The sequence below is a fragment of the Pristis pectinata genome, chromosome 11, assembly GCF_009764475.1.
Source record: "Pristis pectinata isolate sPriPec2 chromosome 11, sPriPec2.1.pri, whole genome shotgun sequence".
NCBI classification, from domain to species: Eukaryota; Metazoa; Chordata; class Chondrichthyes; order Rhinopristiformes; family Pristidae; genus Pristis; species Pristis pectinata.
The window spans coordinates 60,531,404-60,555,489 of NC_067415.1; the positions used below are offsets into that span (position 1 = coordinate 60,531,404).

A 24,086-nucleotide genomic window follows, 5' to 3' on the forward strand; every position below is an offset into this window, starting at 1 on the left:
TTCTTACACAACTGCCTGCATCTGGAATTATAACTGTGGGCAAAGCCTTTGATCAACCTTGTCAATAATGTTCTTAGACTTCAGTTACTGATCTGTTTTTTCTCTTATAGCATTAGGTAATTAACCCAGTTTGCAATAACAAGTCTTACATTCATCCCTGAATCCTTGATGTGGAGTGTCAGTGTTGCTGAAAATCTTGGATACTTCTTCATTGTGTTGCCTTGCAATTTGAATCCCACCAGCAAGAAATGTCCATTCCAATTCTCATTTTAATCTAGTTTGCAATTTATTGCTCCCAAGGCTGATTGTCTTCTTTTACTACAGTCATGGCTGGTAAAGATGCTTCCCAGCTATGGGAGTCTTCTTTCCTCCCCCGTTCTATAACTTGACCTGCGAGTTCTCCAACTGGTGGTTATTCAGCTCTTCATGCTGAAGTGATTCTGAGGTTACACTAACCAGTGTTAATGTCCATGCTTACTGAAGCTTCTGCTAGCTACTTTTGGGAAACATTGCTTAGTGAATTGCTATTGGACATCCTTGCCCTTGTAATGATATGAATTTCAAGTGAATGCTGCAAATGCTGTTCTTCAGTTGTTTGCACTTACTGGCAATTCATCCTTCCAACATTTATCATGTTTTTGTTTCTTTTATGGCATTCCTTAGCATGTGAAGTAGGCCTCAGAATTAGTTCATTACACCTATGTCCACAGTGACCTGATCTGGACTGTTTAGGTGGGAAGGGAAGAGGTAAACGGACAGGTGCTGCACACCTGCTAATGCATAGAAGGTGCCATACAATGGAGAGATATTGTTAGGGACAGAAGAGCAGACCTGGGAGTCATGAATGCAGCTATCCTTTTGAAATGCTGAAAGAGGAGACAGGATTGTGGAATCTTGTTGGAACTGGCAAAATTTGCAAACAATGATCCAATGAATGTGGAGGTTCGTGGAGTGAAAGGTAAAGATCAAATGAACTCCGTTCTTTCTCTGTCCAGGTGGATAAGGGTTGGGTGCATTGATGTGGGAAATAGAAAAGATGTAGTGAAGGGCTTTGGTAACTATGGTGGAGGGAAAACCATGGTTCAGGATACTTGGATTTGTATACCTCTGTTCCTCAATACTTCCTTGGGTCATACCATCCATTGTGTATATACAATCCATTTTATACCTCTCAAAATGCCTCACCTCATGTTATTAGGATTAAATTCCATATGCCATTGGTATTGGTATTGGTTTATTATTGTCACTTGTACCGAGGTACAGTGAAAAACTTGTCTTGCATACCGATCGTACAGGTCAATTCATTACACAGTACCATTACATTGAGTTAGTACAGAATGAATTGATGTAGTACAAGTAAAAACAATAACAGTACAGAGTAAAGTGTCACAGTTACAGAGAAAGTGCAGTGCATTAAGGTGCAAGATCACAACAAGGTAGATCATGAGGTCATAGTCCATCTCATTGTATAAGGGAACCATTCAATAATCTTATCACAGTGGGGTAGAAGCTGTCCTTAGGTCTGGTGGTACGTGCCCTCAGTCTCCTGTATCTTCTGCCTGATACCAATTGATCAATATCTTCCTATAACCCGAGCCAATCCTCCTCATTATCAACGCCATCACCAATTTCTGTGTCATCTGCAAACCTACTGATCATATCTGCTACATTCATGTCCAAATGATAAATATAGGTAACAAACTGTAAGACCCCTGTGGTGCACTACTGGTCACAGGCTTACAATTACAAAACAGCATCAGGAAATTTCCAATGAATCAAAAATCTTTTGAGTGCTATAAATAATGTCCTCATTTTGGAACTGATTCCTTATTCCAAAACTTTCAATAATCTCCAGTGATTTGGGATCATAATGTTATTCCAACATTTTCAAAATGTTTTCTGGCAATACTTACTTGTCAGCTTTGCTTTGTCAGCACATTTTTTTAGGGTTTCATAAACAGAGTTCACTTCGCCTGAGAAAGTTATGGTTTCTAGCTCAGATTTTAGTCTGGATCATTGGGAACTTCCACACATTGGGAACTTCCATACATCCTAGCAAACATGATTTTGTGAAGGGAAGATCCTGCCTGACTGATCTATTGGAGTTTTTTGAAGAAATCACAGGTAGGGTGGATAAGGGAGAGGCGATAGATGTTGTGTATTTAGACTTTCAAAAGGCCTTCGACAAGGTCCATCATAAGAAACTGATTAATAAGATGAGAGGTCATGGAATTACAGGTAGGATAACAGAATGGGCGGAGCATTGGCTGGTTGGCAGGAAGCAAAGGGTGGAAATGAAAGGATCTTGTTCTGGTTGGCTACCAGTTACTCATGGTGTTCCGCAGGGGTCAGTGTTGGGGCCACTTCTTTTTACCTTGTACATTAACGATTTGGATGATGGAATAAATGGTTTTGTGGCTAAGTTTGCAGATGACACCAAGATAGGTGGAGGAGTAGGGAGTATTGAGGAGACAGGAAGTTTGCAGAGAGACCTAGATAGTTTTGGAGAATGGGCAAGGAAATGGCAGATGAGATTCAATGTTGAGAAATGTGCAGTTGTACACTTTGGAAACAGAAATAAACGGGCAGATTATTATCCAGAAGGGGAGAAAATTCAAAGTACAGAAGTACAGAGGGACTTGGGGGTACTCGTGCAGGATACCTTAAAGGTTAACCACCAGGTCGGATCAGTGGTAAAGAAAGCGAATGCTATGTTGGCATTCATTTTAAGAGGTATAGTGTATAAAAGTAAGGAAGTGTTGATGAGGCTCTACGGGCACTGGTGAGGCCTCATTTGGAATACTGTGCGCAGTTTTGGGCCCCATATCTTAGGAAGGATGTGCTGATGTTGGAGAGGGTTCAGAGGAGATTTATGAGGATGATTCCGGGAATGAAAGGGCTTATGTATGATGAGTGTTTGTCGGCTCTTGGACTGTACTCACTGGAGTACAGAAGAATGAGAGGGGACCTCATAGAGACATTTAAAATGTTGAAAGGAATGGACAGAGTAGATGTGGCTAGGCTGTTTCTCTTCGTGGGTGAGTCCAGGACCAGAGGGCACAATCTTAGAATTAGAAAGTACAGTTTCAAAACAGAGATGAGGAGAAATTTCTTTAGCCAGAGGGTGGTTAATTTGTGGAATTCCTTGCCAGGTACAGCAGTGGAGGCCAGATCATTGGGGGCATTTAAGGAAGAGATAGATATCTAAATAGTCGGGGTATCAAGAGATATGGGGATAAGGCCGGAAATTGGGATTAGAATAGTGTTTTTTTTCTTCTTCCTCCCCCTCATTTCTCATTTCTCATTTTTTCCCTTTTCCTTGGAGCAGACTTGATGGGCCGAATGGCCTGCTTCTGCTCCCTTGTCTTGTGATCTTGTGATCTTGTGATTTGCAGAACTAGTACATAGTCAAGGCGGTAGGCCATTTCGAGCATGATTCAGGACAAAATACTGGGACACCAGAAATTCCACTCACAGATTTACAATGTAATTTGAAGAAGTGATTTTAGACAGAAGTGATAAGATGCAATCATATCCCTGGTATCTTTCCACCAAGTCCTATTTGATCATGTGATCAGTTTTGATACACACTAGTTTGCAACACTTTGCTAGCAGCCAGCAGGAATATAGTGATATACTCAAGATCTGCCCTTTTAAAACTGAAAACCACTGTGGAAGCTACTGCAGTAAATAATGTGCTTTTAAGCTATTTAAATGCGTTAGCGATCCTACGAGCGCTAGGCAGACCTGACGGACTTTGTAGAAAAGACCACCCAAAAGGCAAGCACAGCACTGGAAACATTGGGGAGGCCTCCGTTGTGCCAGGAAACATGGTTGCTGGGGAAGATTTCAGGTAAGACTGAGTGCAGGGGCTGAAGACCCCCCCTCCCTAACATCCTTCTGGTCAATTTACAATCACTAGAGAACAAGATAGAAGGCCCGTGAGCAAGATTGCTTTATCAGAGGGGATGAGGAACTGCTGTGTACTCTGTTACACAGAGACATGCCTCACCCTCAACTGTCCTGACACGGTGCTCCAGGCTGAGGGTTTTTCAGTCCACGACATGGACCAGATGGCAGCGTCAGATAAGGGAAAAGGCGATGGGCATCTGCTTTATGACAAACTCCTTGTGGTGCACAGACGTGGCGGTCTTGTCCCATTCCTGCTCCCCTGACATGGAACAATTGACAGTGAAGTGCCGACTGTTCTACCTACCAAGAGAGTTCTCTACTGTCATCCTGCAGTCTACTCCTCACCTCAGGCAGACATCAAGCTAGCACTTGAGGAACCAAGTGCTATTATCAACAAGAACAAAGTGATGTACCCCAACGCCTGTCACATTGTGGCGGGAGGCCAGCTTGAAGAAGTCTCTGCCTAATTACCATCAACATAGCACCTGCAACACTAGAGGACCCAACACACTCGACCACTGCTATACCACCATCAAGAACGCCGACCACTCTATCCCTCACCCGCACTTTGGTAAATCCAACCACCTGGCCTATGTTTCTTCAGCCTGGGTACAGACAGAGACTGAAGAGCGCGGCACCGGTGGTGAAGAGGACTACAAAGAGCTGGATGGCAGAGGAGCGAATTCAGGATTGATTTGAGTCGCTGGAGTGGACCATGTTCAAGGATGCGTCAGCAGACCTAAATGAATATGCCACAGTCGTCACCGACTTCATGAGGACATATGTGGACATGTGTGTACCCACAAAAACATTCCGAGTCTTCCCCAACCAGAACCCCAGGATGAACCAAGAGATTTGTAATCTGCTAAGGGCTACATCTGTGACATTTAGGACTGGCCACCCGGAGTCATATAAGAAGTCCAGGTATGACCTCTGGAAGGCCATTGCGAGTGCAAAGGGGCAATTTTGGACTAAACTGGAATCACAGATGGATGCTTGACAGCTGTAGCAGGGTTTGCACAATATTACTTCCTATAAGGCAAGATCAGTTAGCCTAACTGTCAATGACCCATCACTCCCAGATGAGCTCAATGCCTTTAATGCATGCTTTTGATAGGGAGAACACAATATGAGCACCCACGTCTCTGGATGACCCTGTAATCTCAGTCTCTGGGGCTGACATCTGGGCGTTCTTCAAGGGGGTGAACCTATGAAAGGTGTCCAATCCATATGGCGTACCTGGCTGAGTACTAAAGATCTGTGCGGACTAACTGGCTGGACTACTTATAGTCATATTCAACCTATCTCTTCTGTGGTCTGAGGTACCCACTGTCACGTACCAGCAACAAAAGAAACACACCAAGTCATGTATAAGTGTTAAAAACTATTTTATTAATAACTACTCATGATAATAAGAAAAATAAAAGTAAAAGTGTTAGCATGTTAGAAGTAAAAATATTAGATCGTAAACATTAACCCCAAAAATTAAACTCGAAGTGTGCGTGTGGCAAATTCCCAAACTCCAAGTCCAGGAATAGTTCTCAAAGTTCAGTTCAGCAAGCCGTAAGGTGAAACATGAGCAAAGTCTTCTGCAAAACCACCATCGACTGAAGAGAAAATGTAGAGAGAAAATGGAGAGTAATTACAAAATCCAAATGTCCCACGATGGAACTCATACGACACCTCAATCACTGATGATCTCCATTCCTTTGTTCCGAAGTATCTGCCACCCTGAAAGGCATTCAGGGTGGCCGCGCACACAAACACAGGATGTTAGGATAGAGGAAGAGGTATATAAAAACAAGTCCAAGATAGTGTGCAGTGAAGATGGTAAGAAGGACAGGCAGGTGAAAAGTCAGGATAATTTGCTGAACAACAGAAGTACAACAAGATCAGTAGCAGATACTGGCCTAAATGTACTATATTTAAATGCACATAGCATTAGGAATAAAGTGGATAACCTAGTGGCACAACTACAGATTAATAAATATGACATTGTGGCAATCACCGAGTCATGGCTTCATGACGGATGTGATTGGGGACTGAATGTCCAGGGGTACACAGTGTATAGGAAGGATAGGCGGGTAGGCAGAGGGGGTGGTGTGGCCCTGATGGTTAGTAATGATATAAAATCAATAGAAAGAAAGGACATTGGGTCAGAAGAAGCGGAATCCTTATGGGTGGAGCTAAGAAATAGCAAGGGTAAAAGGACAATAATAGCAGTTACATATAGGCCCCCTAACAGCAGTCAGGATGTGGACTATAAGTTACAGTTAGAAATAGAAAAAACGTGTCAGAGAGACAACGTTAAGATAATTATGGGGGATTTTAACATGAGGGTGGACTGGGAAATCCAGCAAGGCAGTGGATTTCAGGAGAGTGAGTTTGTGGAATGTCTACGGGATGGCTTTTTGGAGCAACTTGTTGATGAGCCTGCCAGGGGATCGGCTGTTTTGAATTGGGTGCTGTGTAACAAACCAGAGGTGATTAAGTAACTAAAAGTAAAGGAAGCACTAGGAACTAGCGATCACAATATGATTGAGTTCAGTTTCAAATTTGAGAAGGAGAAGCTGATAACTGGTGTATCAATATTTTAGTGGAACAAAGGAAATTACAGTGGCATGAGAGAGGAGCTGGCCCAATTGATTGGAAGAGTAAGCTAGCTGGAGGGATGGCAGAGCAGAAGTGGATAGAATTTCTATAAGAAATAAGGAAAATGCAGGATAGATATATTCCAAGAAAAAAGGTTTTGAATGGAAAAAAGGCACAAATGTGGATAATGAGAGAGGTTAAGGCTAAAATAAGAGCAAACGGGAAGGCATACAAGGAAGCAAGAATTAGTGGGAAAACAGAAGACTGGAAAGAAAAGATGAATTATGAAAGGAAATTGGCAGATAACATTCAAAAGGATACTAAGAGTTTTTTTAAATATATGAAAAGTAAAAGAGAGACACGGGTTGATATAGGACCAATCAAATATGGTGCAGGAGGGATTATAATGGATGATAAAGAGATGGCAGAGGAACTAAATGAGTATTTTGCATCAGTCTTCACTGTGGAGGACATCAGCAATATACTGGATAGTCAGGGATCTCAAGGGATGGAACTGGTTTCAGGTAAGATTACTAGAGAGAATGTGCTAGGAAAGCTAAATGGACTAAAGACAGATAAGTCTCCTGGACCAGATGAGGTGCTTCCCTGGGTTCTGAAGGAGGTGGCTTTAGAGATTGCGGAGGCATTGGTGATAATTTTCCAGGAATCGATAGACTCCGGCATGGTTCCAGAAGACTGGAGGGTGGCAAATATAGTTTCACTGTATAAGAAAGGTGGGAGGCAGCATAAAGGAAATTACAGACCTATTAGTCTGACATCGGTGGTGGGAAAGTTATTAGAATCGATCCTCAAGGATGAGGTTATGGAATACCTAGAGGTACAAGGCAAGATAGGTCCAAGCAAGCATGGTTTCGCGGAGGGAAGATCCTGCCTGACCAACCTATTGGAGTCTTTTGAGGAAATCTCAAGTAGGGTGGATAAGGGAGAGGCTGTGAATGTTGTGTATTTAGACTTTCAAAAGGCCTTCGACAAGGTGCTGCACTAGAGGCTGATTAATAAGATGAGAGCTCGTGGAATTACAGGTAGGATATTAAAATGGGTGGAGCATTGGCTGGTTGGCAGAAATCAAAGGGTGGGAATAAAAGGATCCTGTTCTGGTTGGCTGCTGGTTACTAGTGGTGTTCCGCAGGGGTCGGTGTTGGGGCCACTTCTTTTTACTTTGTACATTAATGATTTGGATTATGGAGTAAATGGTTTTGTGGCTAAGTTTGCAGATGACACCAAGATAGGTGGAGGAGTAGGGAGTATTGAAGAAACAGGAAGGTTGCAGAGAGACCTAGATAGTTTAGGAGAATGGGCAAAGAAATGGCAGATGAGATTCAATGTTGAGAAATGTGCCATTGTACACTTTGGAAAAAGAAATAAACAAGCAGATTATTATCTATAAGGGGAGAAAATTCAAAGTACAGAAGTACAAAGGGACTTGGGGGTACTCGTGCAGGAGACCCTAAAGGTTAACCACCAGGTCAGATCGGCAGTAAGGAAGGCGAATGCTCTGTTAGCATTCATTTTGAGAGGTATAGTGTATAAAAGTAGGGAAGTGTTGATGAGGCTCTATGGGGCACTGGTGAGGCCTCATTTGGAATACTGTGTGCAGTTTTGGGCCCCATATCTTAGGAAGGATGTACTGGTGTTGGAAAGGGTTCAGAGGAGATTTACGAGGATGATTCCCAGAATGAAAGGGCTTATATATGATGAGCGTTTGTTGGCTCTTGGACTGTACTCACTGGAGTTCAGAAGAATGAGAGGGGACCTCATAGAAACATGTAGAATGTTGAAAGGACTGGACAGAGTAGATATGGCCAAGCTGTTTCCCTTGGTGGGTGAGTCCAGGACCAGAGGGCACAATCATAGAATTAGAGGGTACCAGTTTAAAACAGAGATGAGGAGAAATTTCTTTAGCCAGAGGGTAGTGAATTTATGGAATTCTTTGCCACGTACAGCAGTGGAGGCCCTATCATTGGAGGCATTTAAGGAGGAGATAGATAGGTATCTAATTAGTCAAGGTATCAAGGGATATGAGGATAAGGCTTGAAATTGGGGCTAGAAAAGAATAGTTTTCTTCTCTCTTTTTTTCTTTTTTTTCTTTTTCTTTTTTTTCTTTAACTCATGGAGCAGACTCGATGGGCCGAGTGGCCTACTTCTGCTCCCTTGTCTTGTGATCTTGTGATCTTGTGAAATACCTGTTTCCTTCTACAGGTTAACAACAAAGTGGACTCCACTGGATTATTCCAAAAATCCATACGTGGATTGTAGTGACAGACACAGTTATTGTTTTTCATCCATCAATACAGAGACCAGCAGGCAGGTGTCTCTCTCTCTCTCTCTCTCTCTCTCAATCTGACTGACCGCCCCAAAAATGTCATCACGTCCTTATCTCCTGTTGTAGTCGTTATCACGCCCCACACACACACACACACACACACACACACACACACACGCATTACTGTGCCATGTCTTAAAGGGACATTCACCAATAGTAACCTAATCCATAACACCCACCTGCTTCAGAGAAGCATCTATTGTACCCGTTCCAAAGAAGGGTGTGGTGACCTGTCTCAATGACTGCTGTCCAGTAGCACTTACATCAACCGTAATGAAGTGCTTTGAGAGGTTGGTTTTGATGCAAATGGACTCCTGATCTAGATCCACTTCAAGTTGCCTACCACCACAACAGGTCAACAGCAGATGCGATTTCTCTGGTTCTTCACTCTGCTCTGAGCCATCTGGGCAACAGGAGCTCATACGTCAGGCCTCTATTCATTGACTACAGCTCGGTGTGCAACGCAATGGTCCCACCCAAACTTATCATCAAGCTTCAAGACCTGGGCCTCTGTACCTCCCTCGTCAACTGGATACTCAACTTCCTCATTGGTAGACCTCAATCCATGGGGATCAGCAAAACATCTCCTCCTTGCTGACCATCAACACAGGTGCACCTCAAGGCTGCGTGCTTAGCCTCCTGCTCTACTCTCTATACACACACACATGACTGTGTGGCTAAGCACAGCTCTAATAGTATATGCAAATTCACCAATGACACCACTGCTGTTAGATGAATCATGGGTGGGGATGAGACAGCGTACAGGAGCGGGATGGGACACCTGGTTAAATGGTGCCACAACGATAAGCACTTGGTCAACGTCGGCAAAACTAAACAAATGATTGTTGACATCAGGAAGAGGAAGGAAGGTGAACATGCACCAGTCTACATTGGGGCATCGGCGGTGGAGAGAGTCAGCAGCTTTAAATTCCTGGGCATTAACGTATCAGATGACGTGTCCTGGGCCAAGCACATAGATGCAATTGCAAGGAAGGCACGCCAGCGTCTTTACTTTCTTAGGAGGTTAAGGAGGTTTGGCTTGTCAGCAAACACTCCAACAAACTAAAACAAATATACTGTTGAAAGTATCCTGGCTGGTTGCATCATGGTCTGGTATGGCAGTTCGAATGAGCAGAGAGTACAGAGAGTACTCTGTACTACAGAGAGTAGTGGATTCTGCCCAATACATCACGGGCACATCCCTCCCCACCATTGGTAGTATCTACAGGAGGATCTGCTACAAGAAGGCAAAATCAACCATCAAAGACCCTCACCATAAGACCATAAGACAGAGGAGCAGAGTTAGACCATTTGGCCCATCGAGTCTGCTCTGCCATTCCATGATGGCTGATTTATTTCCTTCTCAACCCATTCTCCTGCCTTCTCCCTGTAACCTTTGACACCCTTACTAATCAAGAACCTATCAACCTCCTCTTTAAATATACCCAATGACTTGACCTCCACAGCTGTCTGTGGCAATGAATTCCACAGATTCACCACCTTCTGGTGAAAGAAGTTCCTGTTCACCTCTGTTCTAAAGGGACATCCTTCTATTCTGAGGCTGTGCCCTCTGGTTCTAGACTTTCCCACTACTGGAAACATCCTCTCCACTTCCACTCTATCCAGGCCTTTCAATATTCAGTAGGTTTTGATGAGATCCCCCCTCATTCTTCTAAACTCCAGCCAGTACAGGCCCAGAGCCATCAAACACACTTCATACATTAACCCTTTCATTTCCATGATCATTCTTGTAAACATCCTCTGGACCCTCTCCAATGCCAGCACATCCTTTCTTAGATATGGGGCCCAAAACTGCTCGCAATACTCCAAATGTGGTCTGACCAATGCCTGATAAAGCCTCAGTATTACATCCTTGCTTTTATATTCTAGTCTTCTCAAAATGAATGTCAACATTGCATTTGCTTTCCTTACTACTGACTCAACCTGCAAGTTAACCTTCAGAGAATTCTGCACTAGGATTCCCAAGTTCCCCTGCACTTACAATTTCTGAATTCGCTCCCCACTTAGAAAATAGTCTACACCTTTATTCCTTCTACCAAAGTACATGACCATACACTTCCCAATGCTGTATTCCATCTGCCACTTCTTTGCCCATTCTCCCAACCTGTCCAAGTCCTTTTTCAGACTCCCTGCTTCCTCATCACTGCCTGCCCTCCACCTATATTTGTATCATCCGCAAACCTTGGCCACAAGGCCATCAATTCTGTCATCCAGATCATTAACACATAACATGAAAAGTAGCAGATCCAACATCGACCCCTGCGGAACACCACTGGTCACCAGCAGCCAACCAGAAGAGGCCCCCTTTATTCCCATTCTTTGCCTTCTGCCAGTCAGCCAATCTTCTATTCATACTAGTCGCTTTCCTGTAATACCATGGGCTCCTATCTTGTTTAGCAGCCTCATGTGCGGCACCTTGTCAAAGGGCTTCGGAAAATCCAAGTAAACAATATCCACTGACTCTCCTTTGTCTATCCTGCCTGTTACTTCCTCAAAGAATTCCAACAGATTTGTCAGGCAAAATTTCCCTTAAGGAAACCATGCTGACTTTAGCCTATTTTATCATGCGCTTCCAAGTACCTCGAAACCTCATCCTTAATGATGGATACTAACATCTTACCAACCACTGAAGTCAGGCTAACTGGCCTATAATTCCCTGCCTTTTGCCTCCCTCCCTTCTTAAAGAGTGGCGTGACATTCATCTGGAACTATTCCTGACTCCAGTGATTCTTGAAAGATCACTACTAATGCCTCAATGATCTCTTCAGCTACCTCTTTCAGAACCCAGGGGTGTAGTCCATCCAGTCCAGGTGACTTATCTACCGTCAGACCTTTCAGCTTCCCAAGCACCTTCTCCTTAGTAATAGCGACTACACTCACTTCTGCCCCCTGACTCTCTAATTTCTGGCATGTTGCTGGTGTCTTCTACAGTAAAGACTGACGCAAAATACTTATTCACTTCTCCCACCATTTCCTTGTTCCCCATTACTATTTCTCCAGTGTCATTTTCTAGAGGTCCGATGTCCACTCTTACCTCTCTTTTATGCTTTATATCCAACCATCTGGACCATGCCATCTTCTCGCAGCTACCATCGGGCAGGAAGTACAGATGTCTGAAGTCCCACACCATCAGGTCCAAGAACAGTTACTTTCCTTCAACTATTCAGTTCTTGAACCAACCTACACAACCCTAATCACTACCTCAATATAGCAACATTATGACCAATTTCGACTGCTTTGCACTACAATGGACTTTGTTTTATTTTGTGCTAATTGTTTGTTTGTGTATAATTCGTAAAATTTATGTTTAATTTATGTTTTTCTTGTGAATGTGGTGTCTCTGATGCTACATGCCTGTGATGCTGATGCAAGTAAGTTTTTCATTGCACCTGTGCACACATGTACAATATGACAATAAACTTGACTTTTCACTTTTGACCTTTGACTTTCAACATTCTCACCATCACCAAGCTCTCTCAGTTCCTTCTACATGAAATTTTCTGAATTTATCCTTGTTTCACTTCATCTGCTGAAGCCTTTCTGCCACAGCTGTCCTAGGAAGTGGAGCAGAACACAAGCAGCTAATAGGCTTCAGGCTGTGGAACCTGAGGCCTTGCCCCTGGTCAACCCCAATAGCCTTGTGACATCGGTATGATAAAGGCCTTTTCACTTAACATTGAAACAGAAGATAGTCATTCAGTCCTTTTCACCATGGTGGATCTCAATCCCCTCTCTATGTCCTTTAGCACCCTTGGCTCACAATAAAGTGATAAATCAGAACTAGAAAATATTGCTTGTTATGTGAAAGAGTTCCACACTTCTATTACCTTTTTACATATGGATGTGTTCAAAATTTTTCTTCTGTATGGTGTCCATCTAATTTTAAAGTTATGACTCTTTGTTCTACTGAAAAAGACTCTATCTATCCTACTAGTCTCTTTCCAAATCACCAAATAATCAAACCACTATTTAATCTTGTATTTTCTAGAGAATACAGACCTAGTTAACGTGAGTTTTCTTCCTTTGTGACCGTGGCAACATTTTGGTGAATCTGCTCTGCATATCTTCCAAAACCTGTGTATCTTTTGTGAGTGGTGATTTCCAAGATCCCTCGATATTGTCAAACAACATTTTCTGGGTAACTTCATTGTAATTTGGATCACTATCTTACATTGATGGCCTCCATTTTATACTCTTCGCAAAAGGTTTAGAATAATGTCTATTTTTCTGTATTTTCCCTATAGAAATATATCTCAGTGCTTGATTTGTTTTTCATTATAATGCAGTGGTGGTTTAGTGATTTGTGCATTTGTACTTTTGCTCCTCCACTCCACTTAGATTCATGGATTATGAGTCTCCATTTAAGCAAAATGTGATAAAACACAGATCTGTGTGGGAATGCAATTTTCACCTATCTGCCCATTCTGCAAATTTATTACTGAATTCTTGAAATTTGTAGCAAATCTCCTGACGACTGGGTACACATTATGCTCCTTCCCCACCCCACCTCCCCCACCAGCCTCCACCACACACCCAGCATTCATCATACCTTCCATCCAGTCTGGTGTGGCCTGCTAATTTAGAAATTATATTTTGGATAGGAAAATCTGATTCATTGAATACATTTTAAGCCCGATGATCCCAGCACAAATGCTTGCTGGATCCCTATTTGCACCTTCTGCCACTCTGATTAACTATCCCTTATGCTGATTTAAGCATGAATGGATGCCAGCATGCCATCCATTTTGCCTTAGCCCCTGATTCGGAATGCCCTAACCTTATTCGTCAGTAAATGAAGAGGCACTGTCTTTTGTTAAAGAAGAAATGTCAATGCATTACCCTTGTCAATGTTCTCAATTAATCCTTACAGAATTCAATGTAGTTAGTCAAGCAAAACTTTCCATTTTGAAATCTACTTTTACTATTCAATGTTACATTTTTTATTGCTGGATGTTGTTTTTTCTATTTACTCTTCTGGTTGGGATTTCAATGTTGCTCCAACAATCTGATTGGCTTAGCTGTTCAGCTGAATGATTTATAGAATCGGGACATGTAACATTCCCTGTTTTTAAATATAGGTAGCTATTTGCTAGTGTTAGACATCTCAGCATTTTTCTAGTGAATTATTGGTAGTAGTGTCTCTACTATCTCTTCAGTAGATTCATTTCAAATGAAAATTTGGAATCTGTCTCCTCTTTAAACTTGTTTTGTGTATTTAATATTTCTCCTTATTTACATGTGGTATTGTATTTTCAATCTCATCTTCCAATGTTACGCCCAGCTGGAACCGTTTCCCTCGGAAATATGGAAACAAAGTAATTGTTTAATCTCTCTCTATTTCACAACTACTATCTGGGATTTTATCCTATCTCGAATGACCCTGTTACCTTTCCTTTCATTCCTCTGCCAAGAGAATACATTACTCTTTTTCTTAATGTTGCTTAATAATTTATTTTCATAGTTTCTCTTTCTCATTTGATCTCACCTTCTCTTTCCATAAAGTTCCTCATTATGCAGTTTCCTGCTGTCATTTACTTTGTGAAGGCTTCTTTTCATTCTTTCAATTTTCCCCCAATGCCTTTGTTCATCCAACATGTCTCATTAGCATTATGTTTCTTCTTATTTTTAACAGAGTATATTTTTCTTGGACTCAGTTGAACTCCTTTTTTCCACAAATGTCTCTTAATGTTGTTCTGTACAGTACCATTGTTTCCCAATTTTGTTTCTTTTATCTTCCCAAATTCTATCTCAGTCTCTCAGAATCAGCTTGACTTCAGGTTAGACTGCATTGCTCCCACCGAGTGCTGTTGCAGCACCTTTCCTTTCCATCCCAGCCATCTCTGCCCTCTTGCAGGTAGCAAAAAAAAAGACATTTGTGTGAATTTGCACATGTAAGGCTAGGGCTTTACTCTTTGGAGAGAAGGAGGATGAGGGGAGACAATGATAGAGGTATACAAAATATTAAGAGCAATAGAGTAGTGACACTCTATTGCTGCAAAGTTGGGCAGTGTTGGTTCAACACACCCTTTTTTAGTGGTAAAACATTTTGTTTTTCCTCATTTCCTAGCCTTTTAATTACCACCTATTCCACCTCCATTATTAGATGGTCTGTAGAGCACGCCTATCAGGATTATTAGCACTTTTTATTTACTGTATCTGCTATTTGTATTTACATGGATTTTAATTCTGTCTTATTGATGAATAAATTCATAGAACCATAGAACTATAGAACAGTACAGCGCAATACAGGCCCTTTGGCCCACCATGTTGTGCCGACCTTTAAGCCACACCTAAGACTATCTAACCCCTTCCTCCCACATAACCCCCTATTTTAAATTCCTCCATATGCTTACCTAACAATCTCTTGAACTTGACCAACGTACCTGCCTCCACCACCACCCAAGGCAGTGCATTCCATGCCCCAAACACTCTCTGGGTAAAAACCTCTCTCTGATATCTCCTTTGAACTTCCCACCCATTACTTTAAAGCCATGCCCTCTTGTATTGAGCATTGGTGCCCTGGGAAAGAGGCGCTGGCTGTTTACTCTATCTATTGCTCTTAATATGTTGTATACCTCTTATCATTGTCTCCCCTCATCCTCCTTCTCTCCAAAGAGTAAAGCCCTAGCTCCCTTAGTCTCTCCTCATAATCCATACTCTCCAAACCAGGCAGCATCCTGGTAAATCTTCACTGCATCCTTTCCAATCCTTCCACATCCTTCCTATAATGAGGTGACCAGAACCGGACACAGTACTCTAAGTGTGGTCCAACCAGTATTTTGTAGAGCTGCATCATTACCTTGCGGCTCTTAAACTCGATCCCACGACTTATGAAAGCTAACATCCCATAAGCTTTCTTAACTACCCTACCCACCTATGAGGCAACTTTCAGTGATCTGTGGATATGAACCCCCAGATCCCTCTGCTCCTCTACACGACCAAAAATCCTGCCATTAACCTTGTACTCCACCTTGGAGTTTGTCCTTCCAAAATGTACCACTCCACACTTCTCCGGATTGAACTCCATCTGCCACTTCTCAGCCCAGCTCTGCATCCTATCAATGTCCCTCTGCAATCTTCGACAGTCCTCCACACTATCCACAACACCACTGACCTTTGTGTTGTCTGCAAACTTGCCAATGCACCCTTCTACCCCCTCATCCAAGTCATTAATAAATATCACAAAAAGTAGAGGTCCCAGAGCTGATCCTTGTGGGACACCACTAGTCACAGCCCTCCAATCTGAGTGCACTCCCTCCACCACAACCCTCTGCTTTCTACAGGCAAGCCAATTCTGAATCCACACGGCCAAGCCTCCCTGGATACCATGCCCTATGACCTTCTGAAGAAGCCTACTATGTGGAACCTTGTCAAACACCTTACTAAAATCGATGTAGACCACATTTACTGCACTACCCTCATCAATCTTCCTTGTCACCTCCTCAAAGAATCCTATCAGGCTTGTGACATGATCTTCCCTTCACAAAGCCATGCTGGCTGTCCCTAATCAGTCCATGATTCTCTAAATGCTCATAGATCCTATCTTTAAGAATCCTTTCCAACAGCTTGCCCACCACAGACATAAGGCTCACTGGTCTGTAATTCCCTGGACTATCCCTGCTTCCTTTTTTGAATAAGTGGACAACATTTGCCACCCTCCAATCCTCTGGTACCATTCCCGTGGACAATGAGGACTCAAAGATCCTAGCCAACGGTTCAGCAATCTCCTCCCTCACCTCACAAAGCAGCCTGGGGAATATTCTGTCGGCCCTGGGGACTTATCTGTCCTAATATTTTCTAACAGCTCCAACACATCCTCTCTCTTGATATTTACATGCTCTAGAACATTAACCTTACCAACACTTTCCTCAGCGTCATCAAGGCCTCTCTTCTTGGTGAATACTGAAGAGAAGTATTCATTGAGAACCTCACCCACTTCCACAGCTTCCAGGCACATCTTCCCACCTTTGCCTCTAAGTGGTCCTACCTTTACTCTCGTCATCCTTTTGCTCATCACATAAGTGAAAAAAGCCTTGGGATTTTCCTTAACCCTACTCGCAAAGGCATTTTCATGTCCCCTTCTGAAGTTCCTTCCTTGCTACCCTATATTCCTCATGAGCCCTATCTGATCCTTGCTGCCCACACCTTACGTATGCAGCCTTCTTCTTCCTAACTAGTTGTTCCACCTCTCTTGTCACCCATGGTTCCTTCACCCTGCCATTCTTTCTCTGCCTCACTGGTACAAATTTATCCCTAACATCCTGCAAGAGATCCCTGAACAACGACCACATCCCCATCGTACATTTCCCTTCAAAAATGTCATCCCAATTTACTCTTGCAAGTTCTAGCCTTTATAGCCTCATAATTTGCCCTTCCCCAATTAAATTTCTTCCTGTCCTCTCTGCTCCTATCCTTGTCCATGACAATGCTAAAGGTTAGGGAGCGGTGATCACTGTCCCCCAAATGCTCACCCACTGGGAGATCTGTCACCTGACCCCGTTCATTACCTAATACTAGATCTAATATGGCATTCCCTCTAGTTGGCCTGTCAACATACTGTGACAAGAATCCATCCTGGACACACTTAACAAACTCAACTAACTTAACAAACCTTTGGTACTAAGCAGGTGCCAATCAATATTTGGGAAGTTGAAGTCTCCCATGATAACCAAGATAAGTTATCAGGTTAAAGATAACTGAACATCAGTAATTAGCAATGATGTTTTTGATTATGTGATGTAATTATTTAAATGCTAGATATGTGCAATATAATGCACTTTATGTGAATATATACAATGTAAGTCAATCAAAAACATTCTCTTATTGAATGAGAGATCCAGGAATACACAAACTGATGATCCAAAAACTCTTGACCAATTCAAACAGGAATCCCGATGGTGGAAGCATCCAGATTTGTGAAGTTTTCAGAATATGGATGTATATTCTGAAGACAAGTATTGTATTGACAGTTGTGCCTCTCATTTTATTGTTATTCATCCTTTTACTCTTCTGTTTTAGTTTTATTATGTGCCCTTCTGCATTTTGTCTTAGTTTAAACTATCCTATTCTATCTTTCCTGTTTCATTTATATTTAGGTATAAAGATCCTTCCCTTGGCTTACTAATTTAAAGTCTTTGCCATGTCTCAGAATCCTAAAATTATTGAATGGTATTGAGATGTGTAAGGATAGATATGTGAAATAGTAAATTAATACAATGTGATTGAATGAAAGACATGCAAGAACAATGACATTGCAAATGCATGGCAAATAAAAACACGGTTAATTTGGACACATTTTAAAAACCTGCACTTATATTTGAATTTCATACAAAGGGGAATTTGTTTCAGTGCAGCTCCTTGGATCTAAAATAGTTTGTAAAAAATTCTTTAAAACTTGTGCAGAATAGAAAAGGCATGACATTAATTCATTGTCGGGACTTCTTGAAAATGGAATATCTGTTTTAAAGCTGTATTCTTAAACTGCTGGCTCTGAGCAAAAGCAATCCAGCCCATCAATTTGTCCTTCCCTTTCACTATAGGCATTTTAAATAGTTTTCCCTTTTTATCTTTCTCCCCAGTTCAGATGAAGTGCTCCATAAAAAGGAATCTCTTTAACTACCAGCCCATTCATACCCCTGACTTCTCTGTCTCTGTACTATTTTGCATATAATTTAGATGGCATTGAGTTGCTGTTTGTAATTTAGCCCCAAACTCCAGTTTAGCCTTCAGAAGAACAGCCTTTCTGTTTTTACCTATGTTCCTTGTTCTGACGTGGACTGGATTTTCCTTCTTCCTTTCAATATTTATGTCTGTCTCCTTCAACTTTGCCTTGCACTGGCATTTGTTAGGCAACATCTTGTGGGGCACTTCCTAATTTGTAGCTGTCAGGAATGATACCCACCCCACTAATTATTGAATTTCCAATTGCTACCACATTTTTCAGCAACTTCCCCCACACCCACTTACCCTTGAACCTTTGTTAAAAAGTATAAATGTCTGGGGGCCTCCTTCTTGACCCCTACCAAGCTCCTGCTTCGCAGCTTCCAGGCAGGCTGTGACTGTGAACTAGATAAAACCATTTGAAAGTTGCTGTCCTTCCTTTGTTTTCAGGTTATTTCTAATTTACAAAATCACAAAATAGGAACAAGAGTAGGCCACCTGGCTCCTCAAGCCTGCCCCACTATTTAAAATGCTCATAACTGCTCCAGGTCTCAACTCCCCTTTCAAGCCTTCAATTCCCCCATCTTTCAAAAATGCATTACCTCTGCTTTGAATAACTCTAGTGAACTAGTCTCCACAATCCTCCGGGTAGAGAATTTCAGTGATTCACCATCATCCATGAGAAGAAATTACTGAGCACTTCAGTTTTAAATGACTCCATAATCTTGTAACTATTCAAGTTAAACTACTCCTTATTGAAGAATCTGCCACAAGTGGAGACTTCTAATCTGCAATGCCTCCTTAGGATCTTGTATGTTTCAATGTTCATCTCTCATTCTTCTAAACTCCAAAGAATACAGATCTACTGATTCTACAGATGAGATGTATAAAGTTATGAGAGACATAGATAGGGTAGATAGAGAATATCTGTGTCTAAAACTAGAGGGCATAAGTTTAAGTTGAGAGGCAGGAGGTTTAAAGGGGATCCTAGGAGTAAATTTTTCATATGTGAAGTAGTTGGTATCTGGAATGAAAAACATGATGATGCTGGAGGAACTCAGCAGGCCAGGCAGATTCCGCGGAAAAGGCCAATATAGTTTCTCTGGTATCTGGAATGAGCAGCCAGAGGAGGTGGTGGAGACAGGAACAGTAACAACACTTAAGAGGCTTCTGGACAGAATGAGTAGGGCATAGAGGGATATGGAATTAACGCAGGCAAGTGGAGTTAGTATAGTTAGGCATGATGGTTGGCATTGATGCAGTGAGCCAAAGGGCTTGTTTCTATGCTGTCCCCTCTCATCCCAGGAGTGAGCTGAATGAATCTCTTCTGGACTGCTGCCAATGATCACATAGCCTTTCTTAAACAAAGGGACTAAAACGGTACCCCATACACCAGGTGTGGTCTCACTAGAGACTTCTTATAGATATAGGAGTCTGGAACATTAGTCCCACCTAATACAATATTGACAAATAATTTGCTTTGCAAATTGTAATCTTTTTAAAATTTATATCTTTATTCTTAGCAATAGAAAGACAGCCTTTGTTAAAAAGAAATATGATTATTAGTGGACGTGGGCCTAAGCAAAAGTAACGCAGTACTCACAACCAACCTGCAGCGTGATCTCCTGTGAAATTAGAGTCCAGGAGGTGATAATCCCAGATATCTGGATGCTTCTGGAAATGTAGTTCATGTGTCTGAACCCTAGAAAAAGCATTTCTCCCTTCTTTGGTGTGCTAAACCAAATCCCAGCATGACCACCTTCAATTTAGTGCAGCTTCAGACAAGTTGCTGAGCCCCAGTCTGGGCAGTGGGTCAACCCTTAAATGACGTGCATCCCAGAAACATGGTGTTGAGCATGAGGAAGTTCTTTCAATGATCAGTAGCCATATTAACACTGCTTGTGTGGAAACAGATCCTCTTAATGAACACATCTCTGTTGTTAATGAGAGCCATTACAGGCACTTGCACACAGTCAATAGCTGTTTGGACTTGCAGGAAACCCTCACCAGTGTTGCAAATCCCAGTACCCAAGACCCCATGTATACCTAACCAAAATCAATGCAAATGAAACCATTATCTGTGAATACAGTGCTTGGTGGTCTCTTTGTTGCAAAAGTGCATTACCTCACACTTGTCTGGATTATGTTCCATCCACCACCACACTGCCCAACTTTCTAGCTGATCTACCGTATGTCCCACTATTTCCTTAAACAATCTCCTTTGCTATCTACAACTCCCAATTTTCATATTGTCTGCAAACTTACTAATTTATAGAACATGGAGAGGTATAATGTCTACCACCTGTCTGAACATGGCACTCTTGTGTGCCGAGCCTGATTGTCTGCATTATTCACAGGGAATACTTAACAACCGAAGAACAGCGTAGATATCTCATCAGATATTAGATGTGTAAAACCAACCACACTACCAGCTTTTGAGGAGCTGTGTTGCAACATGAAAGTCCATGTATCTCATTTGGCTTGTAATTGGTTTATAAAACAACTTGAAAACAAGGAGTCACATATTTATATGCTTTCTATGTTGTTTTTACAAACAACGAACTTTGATAATGATATAATTATTGTTGGTTTTATGTTGCTTGATTGCTGTTTTAACATAGTTGGCTTCTGTGGTGGTATTGAATTTTAAATATTAAAATGGGATTGCTTTGGAATCTAATTTAGAAAGCCCTGTAGGATATATATTATGGGCATAAGAATTTTCTTAGCTAAAAGAAGTTTGGATTTCGTCCATTCATTCTTCATGGAAGTAGCAATCTCAAGGTAGTGCTGGTGATGGACTTGTTTGCTATTGCCCTAACTCAAAATAAAGGCTGCAAACCAAAGTTACAATCTGTGATGTCCTAAAGAGAATGTCCTGTGAGTACTTGTCTGATTGAGAAATCCATCCCACTAAAGCAACATAGATTAATTAAGTTTTCCATGACTTTGTTCCTAATTCTAGGTGAAGCTGGTTCCTCCTGCTCCAAATGATGACTTGTCCACCTTGAGTGAACTGACAGATAGAAGTCTTCTCTATGAAATTCAGAAGCGGTTCAGCAATAATCAGATATATGTAAGTTAAAACATCTTGTTTTCTGGAATTTGGAGATGGCAAATAAAAATTTGCTTTCACATTGCACCTTCCACAATCACAAGGCATCCTTAAATGCTTTATACCAATGGAATACTTCTGAGGTGTGGTCACTGTTGTAGTTCAAGAAATATTGCAGCTAGTTTGACTAGACTGACTGCCTAAGAGAAGAGAGACCACTTTGAGCACACTGACTCATAGGTTTATCTCTTTATTGATCTTCTGCAAGAATATCCAGGGACTGAAGAGCTTGGCTGAGCTTTGTTCATTTCACTCCCTCTAAAAAGGAATTGTCCCTTGAAACCTGGAAGAGTATCTGTGGAGAGGTAGATTTTGAAAATGGAAAGCATTTAATTTGATTGAGAATCAATGTGTTTTCTTTATACTAACAAGACTAGAATAGCACTTGAATTTTTCAGTTATTGATCTTTGATTCAGTTCTGTTTTTTTGGCAAAATCCGTTAATTTTGGTTATTAAAAGTCACTCAATAGGATGCATCAAATTTCATTCTTTGTAAGTGCAATTAAATTAAATAACAACATGTTGGTATTCAAAATCATATTGTTATATAAATGAATTCAATTTGTTGCTTGTGCTCCAGAACTTTCTCTTATTAAAATGCTTACGTGAAGTATATACTCGATAAATTGTATATATGTACATTTGATTATAAATGTATAAAAAGGGGTTGAAATGTGAATGTTCAAATTTAAGATTAAGATTCAAGAATAAAAAAAAGGATTAATGTGAGATTAATGTAAGTAGATGGTTGATGGTTAATGCAGATCTGGTGGGCCAAAGGGCCTGTTTCTGTGCTGTATCTCTCTGTGACTCTTAAGTCTATGGTACGAAGCTGAGGGAAAGAACATTCCACATTTGGCCTGTTACAATCATTACTAATGACATCAAAAAATCTCCGATTCTAGCCATTATATTTGCTACCCATTCCAGAATGCTGGTGCTGTAAATGCCAGGTTTGTTGAAACTGGAGTTTGTATTCCGTGAGCAGATTCTGCAGCACCTGTTGATCTTCTTCCTGTCCAAAACACAGTGATTTGGAAGCTTCAGGAAAATTGCCCCCACAGAGTAGGTCAGTAATTTACATATTAATCTAAAGCGACGTTTTGCCCTAAAATCCAGAGCCTCTTCTGTGCCCTTTTATTGCTTGCTGCTTCAATCCTTTCATGTTAGATGGTTCGGAGTTCAGCAGAGCACAGGTTTGCTGCCCATAATCACTAATGCCTTCCTCAGACTTCCGTGGAAGCAGAGTTTTAATTGTCACTGCAGGTTTGGCATAAACCTGGAAAGCATGGGCTGCTTCGCTTTCCAGGACTTTGAATGATCAGAAGGGTGACATTCTCTATCACAAGATAACAAAATGAAAAATATGCTTGTTTTCAGAAATGATCATGTCCTTCAATCTGATGGATTTTGCTCCAGAGGATGTGTTGCCAAGAAGAGATTTTGTAAATGTTCTGTAATGTTCTGCAATCAGCTAACGGCATGAGTAAAATAACAATGAAATATTGTGAATGACAGGATCACCTTTGCTCGCAGATTGCAAAGGAAGCTTACTTCAGCTCCCTTATATATTTGAATAGGGCACCAGCTTCAAAGACAAGTTCCACTACTTCCTTTAAAAAAAGGCAGCCTTCATTATTTTGTCAAACAAGTAGCAGGAGTCCAGCATTTGTATTCCTTGAAAATCAGAGTAACTAGATTTAAAGTCACTGAACAGCTTCACCATAAAGCTTGCAGAATCAGTATAGGTCTCTCACACTCAGTAAATATTCCTTAACAAATTTTCACTACAACAAGGTGTTTGGAACATACTTGGAGATGGTCTTTCAAATGCACGTCAGTGAAAGCCAGTTTTTTTTTTGATTGGGTTAATTGAGAGAAGCTTGAAAGAAATAAGTTATGTTATATTTAATATTAGGGAAAAATCTCAAGTACTTGCACTCTACCATTTAACAACAATGGCCATTGGATGAATGACTTGTATGTTTCAGCTTGTCCAAAAAAGGCATGGTTTCCTTTGGATTTACCTCATCATTTCAGGAGGGAAACTGATTAGCTTCTGATCTCTTTATTTTCTATCCATGGTAACTGATACCCCCTGCGAAAGTAAAGGGTTTACTGTACCTCTAGCAAAATGAATTTTAAGAACATAAGCTGTTTCTTCACAAGGAGAAATAGGTATCACATCAGTTCTTGATTTCTTGAATCAAATTTTCCCCATGTTGCCAGAAAAAGGGAATTGCAGTTTGTATGTTGGCCATTACTGTATTCCCACCTGGTATATTAGGAACTTAAGTATCATGTGTACATATGATATGACTTCTGGTATTCAGCTACTGTTATTCCTTGAATGTTGTTTGTCATCAATAAAAGATTTTAGGCAAAAGGTCTAAAATTGCCTTACAAAACAGAAGTGCAGAAAATCTATGGATGCTGTACCT

At 41.3% G+C, this 24,086-nt stretch overlaps 1 protein-coding gene across 1 annotated transcript in view; it reads left to right on the top strand.

Moving 5' to 3' along the window:
• The window catches only part of myo16 (myosin XVI), a 438,207-nt gene that overhangs the window by 185,555 nt on the left and 228,566 nt on the right, over window positions 1-24,086 (top strand). Inside the window, exon 10 of the mRNA XM_052025545.1 lies at window positions 21,495-21,605. Coding sequence (XP_051881505.1) covers window positions 21,495-21,605 — 111 coding nt within the window. The remainder of the gene's footprint in view (window positions 1-21,494; window positions 21,606-24,086) is intronic.